This window comes from Nicotiana tabacum, chromosome 9 (assembly GCF_000715075.1).
Source record: "Nicotiana tabacum cultivar K326 chromosome 9, ASM71507v2, whole genome shotgun sequence".
Classification (NCBI taxonomy): domain Eukaryota; kingdom Viridiplantae; phylum Streptophyta; class Magnoliopsida; order Solanales; family Solanaceae; genus Nicotiana; species Nicotiana tabacum.
Genome location: NC_134088.1, coordinates 9,913,303 through 9,919,656, shown reverse-complemented (window position 1 = coordinate 9,919,656; position 6,354 = coordinate 9,913,303). Strand labels below are relative to the sequence as shown.

Sequence of the window (6,354 nt, the reverse complement as noted above, 5' to 3'; positions counted from 1 at the left end):
ACTATTACTCCAAAGCTCCCTTATAATAAGTGACACTTTTTGCCTAAAAGACACCATGTATTTTGTTACAGCGATTTAAATTACACTAATACTATTTACTTAAAAGATAAAACATGCATTTTTTTATGACAGTTTAAATTACACTGATGGTATTAAATTACTCATAATATCAATGACTCAGTGCATACAATTGTATATAAGTTAAATGCTTGTCTAGTGAGTTAATGTATTTCATTCTTCCACCTCTTCTATGGCATGCAAAAACATTTTCATTCTTTTCTTCTTCCACACAATTCTCCAATCTCAACTACACAATTCCATAGCAGCAGAAAATTGGATAAAAGCTGGTTATTATCAAGCTAATGATATAACTTACTCTCCCAATATTCAAAGCATAAATTCAACTCTTTACACTCACCTCATCTATGGCTTTGCTAATATTGACTTCAATACATCTACAGACCAAATGATTGTCTCAATATCAGATGATGAACAATTGAAAAACTTCAATACCATTGTCAAGAAAAAAAATCCATCTCTTAAAACTCTTTTATCAATTGGTGGAAAAGACCAATCTTCTTATGACTCAGGTATTTATTTATTAATGTCCAGTACCTATTTTCCTGGTAGAAAATTCTTCATTGAATCTTCCATCAAAATCGCTCGTCTTTATGGATTTGATGGACTAGATTTTTGTTGGATTTCACCTAGTTCGTCACAAGAAATGACAAATTTGGGTACCCTTTTGGATGATTGGAGAATTGCTATTGATTTCGAGTCAAAGAACTCGAAAAAATCACAACTTTTATTAACCATGGCTGTTCAATATACACCCTGGATTCAAGATTTGAGTTTCCCAATTGAGTCAATGAGGAAATATTTAGATTGGGTACATGTTTTTGCATTTGATTATTATGATCCAGCGTCAACAAATAATACATCTCCAGTTGCAGCATTATACGATTCGAATAGTGATTTGAACACTGATTATGGTATAAATGCTTGGATTAAATCAGGTTTTCCTACACAAAAACTTGTGTTAGGATTACCCTTTTATGGTTATGTATGGACGTTGGTTAGTCCTAAAGATAATAAAATTAGCGCGACGGGGACAGGGCCGGGGCCTAAAGATTATTCGTTTGGTGCTGAAGCTGAAAATGAGCCGTTTTCGAGTATAAGTAGTTGGTTAAGATTCAATGATATTAAGAGAGGTATGATAAAATATCGAGCTAATAATGCGTCGTATAATGCAAGTTATGTGATGAATTATGTCTCTGTTGGGACATGTTGGGTTGGTTTTGATGATGTTGAGGCAGTGAAAACCAAAGTTGCATATGCAAAAGAGAAGCATTTGAGAGGCTATTTTGCATGGGAAGTCTCATATGATTGGAATTCTGTTCTTTCTCAGGCTGCTGCAGGAGGTAATGAATCAATCATGACATTCTTCTTTTGCACATTTAGTATATCCAGAATACACTGGCTAGATTAATCCAGATTAATATGAGTTTAGTAAATCAACTAAGGGCGAAAACAAGAATTTTGCTAAGACCGTTCAAGAATTCATATTGAAGGGAAAGCCTTGGAGAAGCGGTAAAGTTATTTTTGTGTGACCTATAGGTCACAGGTTCGAGCCGTGGAGACAGTCACTAATGCTTGCATTAGGGTAGACTGTCTACATTAGACCCCTTGGGTGCTGCCCTTCCCGGACCCTGTGTGAACACGGGCTGTCTACATCAGACCCCTTGGGGTGCGGCCCTTCCCGGACCCTGTGTGAACACGGGATGCCTTGTACAGTATATATATAAAATAATATTTGACTTATATATACATTATAATTTTTCGGTGAGGGTTCAACTAACCACCATTTGCCCGTTGTAGCTCCGCCCTTGGGTAAACCGCTGCCTACCAAGAGGTTCTTTAGGCTAGAATAATCACATTATGCATTTGTTATTCAATTCTTGCTTCATATATGAATGAATGTCTCAACAATTTGTTTACATTTTTAGAAGTTGAAGATATACAAGAAGGAGTAACTGATCAATCAGGAATACTGCACAAGAAGAAAAAACTCAACCGAGTGATTCTCATTTTGATTCCAATTGGAGCAGTATTGATCTTGTTGTTGCTTGTTTTTACACTGTGGTGTCTTAGAAGGAGACAACTATTTAAGTTCCAAGGTAATTCTTTACTTTTTTTGGTTAACAGGCGACCCACAACCGCTATTTTTTGGGTGCGCACAATGTAAACCTCGTTCCCCACCTGGTTAAATAGCTTTATTTTAGTGGAAAACTTGGGTTTAAAAATATTTGTTGTCTTCATCATAATATTGATGCATAAGAGGTCTTTTCCATTTTCTTCTCTTTACATTTTTTTTCTTTTTTTTTTTTTTATGTTGGTGTTTAACTGAATATTAATTGGAAATAGGAAGAATACCGAGGAACAAAATTGGAAGCAAAAATGAAGATAGAAGAGGGGGAGAGAGCAGCAATTTGCATGTATTCAGTTTTGAAGAGATGAAGGCAGCTACAAATAATTTTTCAGTTGACAATGAGCTTGGCCGAGGTGGATATGGACCTGTTTACAAGGTAATTAACATTTTGACCTATTTTTCAAGATTTGTCTTGTTAAATAGCAAGAATTGAGGCGTGATTATTGTTATTATTATTGTAGCAGCTATGCTTTAACTCTCAGGTTATATGCAGCCTGAAGCTAGATAGAGGAAAGGGTTCAGTCGAGTCAATTTTATTTTTTTTCAATTCCGTTAGATAAATTCCGAATTTCATCACTAGATGTAGGAAGGTTAGGGATCCGGATCAGGCGGGTCCCACATTTACCGAGTCGAGCCAGTTCATGGTCAGCTCGACCAACTTGTCACGTTTAAACTAGCAACATGTTGAGCATTAGTCAACTTTTTTATTTTTTTTTTATTTTTTTATTATTTTTAGTCAACTTGTACATTGCATTGTAAATTCTTATGAAAACAACTAATCAAATTGTTATAAAAGTCAAGTTCTTCTCCCTTAACCTCCTGATTTACCGGTCTTAGAAAGAGTCAATGATCATTGGTCCCAAAACTATATATATATAGGTGGACCTACCCTGTGGGTAGGGGGTCATCGGCCCGATAACTTCAGAAAAAATATATGTATATATGTTAAATAACAAGTATATATTTTGAATGACATCCTAAGATTCAAATCTTAGATAGTTGTTTTAGTCAATTTGGGGAGCACAACTTGACTTTTAGTGTGCTGCCTGGGTTCGATTCTGACTCTAGCATTTACTCAAATTTTTATTCGACACTGATTCTTATAATTCTCAAATCTTAGGTCCGCCTCTGTATATATGTGTATATATATTGTTGCTATCCAGTAATCTTAGAGGTAGTTTATTAATTATCCTTCATACGCAATTGTGACTTTCTAGCGAGCAAATAAACTTTTACTTGTTTTTTCTCTATAGTAGATGATTTCCAAATTGTCTTCATGAATACATTTATCAATATTTATTAAAAATGTTAAGGATGTTTTATTAATCCAATTAGGGAATGTTGAGAAATGGGCAAGAAATAGCTGTGAAAAGGCTCTCAGAAACTTCTACTCAAGGATTGGAAGAGTTTGAAAATGAAGTGATCCTTACAGCAAAATTACAACATATAAATCTTGTAAAAGTTGTGGGTTTTTGCATTGAAAGAAAAGAGAAGATGTTGATCTATGAATATATGCCCAACAAGAGCTTGGACTACTACATTTATAGTAAGTTATTCCTTTTATTTTGATGTTTTTATATTGAGTTCAATATATATAACTTTTGGCCCGCTCCAGAAACTATTTACATTCGGTAGCAAAAAAAGTATATAAAACTTGTATAATTTTTGTATATAACATACATAATGTATATATATACAAAATTAAAAAAATATAAATTTTATACATTTTATCGGCTATTATTTTTACAGCGGTTGTACAGTGTCATTTTTCCTTTATTTTATGTGATACTCTTTCTTTTATAGTTTGTTTTAAAAAAATAACACGTTTCTATATTTGAGAATAATATAATTTGAAATCCCCGCAATAAAATATATTTATATAGCCACAAAAATGTTATGACATATTTATGAATATTAGTTTTAAAAATCTTCATTTTTTCTTAAATTCTATGTATGTCTAGTCAAACCATATCACATAAAATAAAGGAGAGAGAAAGTAGTATATATACATCAACTAATATTGTTACTCATTTTTTACTTTACTAATAAGAAATTCTTTTTCCCATGCATTATTCTAATTTGTTTCCATCGACTTGATTTTTCATGTATAGATAAAGTCAGAAGATTACTTCTAAATTGGGAAAAGCGAGTTCAAGTAATTGAAGGCATTATTCAAGGGCTCCTATACCTCCAAGAATATTCAAGATTAACAATTATTCATAGGGATTTGAAAGCCAGCAATATTTTATTGGATATTGATATGAAACCAAAGATTTCTGACTTTGGAATGGCAAGAATATTTAAGAAGGATGAAGTTGAAGCAAATACCCTAAGAGTAGTTGGAACAATGTAAGTAGTATATATATTTAGAGTTTAACTTATATACATTGACAATATAAATAAATTTTATACTATCAAATTATATTTATTTGTCGTAGAAGGCAACCTGACTTAGTTTCAAGAAATAATTTCTTTTTATTAATTTATGAAAAGTTACTTATAAATATATTTTGGGTGATTTGAATATATTGTATAAATTTCTTAAACTATCGCTAGACTCATTTATTCATATGTATATCTTAGCAAAAAGCATTCTTAATTATGAATTATGATTATATTCTTAATTAATTTACCATATCTATATTTTCAATGAGCTGCAGGGGTTATATTCCACCTGAATATGTGGAACAAGGTATCTATTCAACAAAATCTGATGTTTTCAGTTTTGGAGTTCTTCTTCTTCAAATCATAAGTGGAAAGAAGAATACATGCCTACATGGTCCAGATGAAAACTTAAACCTTCTTGAATACGTAAGTTGTTATTATATATAACTTCAATACTCCTATATGTTTTTACAAGTATTTAATTAGGGTTTATCTTATATTAATACACTGATATTGTCAAAGAATTTTACACTATCAATATATTTTAACTAGTTTATAGCAAGTTGTCTATTTTATATTCTACTTTACTAATCCCAAGATAATCACATGTAGGCTGTAGCTATATTTTAGATGACCTTATAGTATAAAAAATCTTTTACCCTATCAATGTATACCAGATAAACCCCTATAATTAAGAGCTTAACTTTTATACAGATAATATAAGTGAACTTTTATACGATCACGTCATCTAATAGAGAACAACAAGTAACCATCCATATTAATTAAGTGGGATTGTAACATATAAAGTACGATAGGTAATCTATTAGAACAGATAAAAATATACTGATACTATAAAAATACTTTACACTACCAGCGTATATATGTTAAATCATTTAATTAAGCTTGTTTTGACTTTTTCTTTTATCATCCGTGACTACTAAAGAAATATGAATTAGCGACGGGCAAATTCTATAGCTAAACAGAAAAATCATCATTAATCCTACTCAACGATGAATTAATGATAGATTATCGGAAAAAATTGCTAGCTAGGAGCGATTTAGCGGCAAAGTTCGTAGCTAATTTCAGATTTTTTTTTTCTTTTAATAATGTCCAGGCATATGAGATGTGGAGAGATGGTAAAGGCATGGAGTTTATGGATCCATCACTAGATGATACAACCTCATCTTGTAAACTATTGAAATGCATGCAAATTTCTCTATTATGTGTCCAAAAAGATCCAATGGAAAGGCCTACAATGTTAGAAGTTTCTTATTTGTTAAAAGATATGAATTTAGCTATGAATTCTCCAAAGAGGCCTGCATTTTCTACGAGGGAAGATGAAGAAGTTGGTAATTCAAATGGCTCAGTGCAGGAAATTGGAGACGTTGACACTGCAACAATTACACAATTGGTTGCACGATAATGTTACTCTTTGTAATTCAATGAATCATTTGAAAAAATTGTAAGAAAGATGTTCCATTTATTATATTAATTACAATTTCTTTTTCAAATCTTTGAAATGTGTCCTATAATTTGTAGGATTTTATGAAGCTGAGATTCAAATTAACTCTTGATATGAAGTTATATCCACGCTGACAGCAGTGACAGAGCCTGTGTGTGTGTGTGTGTATATATATATATATATATATATATATATATATATATATATATATATATATATATATATATATATATAGGATGAACCCTCTTCGGCCCACCTGTTTGATCCAAAATTTAGATCTAGGTTTAAACAGTTAGAT

The 6,354-nt window shown here is 31.7% G+C and overlaps 1 protein-coding gene across 1 annotated transcript; it reads left to right on the top strand.

The window, feature by feature from the left end:
• Nucleotides 1–225: 225 nt before the first annotated feature.
• On the top strand, nt 226–6,107 carry LOC107812312 (uncharacterized). Its single transcript, XM_016637371.2, has 7 exons — nt 226–1,421; nt 2,007–2,177; nt 2,425–2,585; nt 3,545–3,755; nt 4,321–4,558; nt 4,870–5,020; nt 5,709–6,107. The coding sequence occupies exons 1-7, from the start codon at nt 251–253 to the stop codon at nt 6,015–6,017; spliced, it is 2,412 nt and encodes an 803-aa protein (XP_016492857.1). The 5' UTR covers nt 226–250; the 3' UTR covers nt 6,018–6,107.
• The last annotated feature ends 247 nt before the right edge of the window (nt 6,108–6,354 follow it).

Excerpts from the sequence above, each read along its gene's own strand:
- LOC107812312 (XM_016637371.2), top strand. The coding sequence starts at position 251 with ATGGCATGCAAAAACATTTTCATTCTTTTCTTCTTCCACACAATTCTC. Across the intron at positions 1,422-2,006 it reads TTCTCAGGCTGCTGCAGGAG|AAGTTGAAGATATACAAGAA; the intron begins GTAATGAATCAA and ends TTACATTTTTAG. Across the intron at positions 3,756-4,320 it reads CTTGGACTACTACATTTATA|ATAAAGTCAGAAGATTACTT; the intron begins GTAAGTTATTCC and ends TTTCATGTATAG.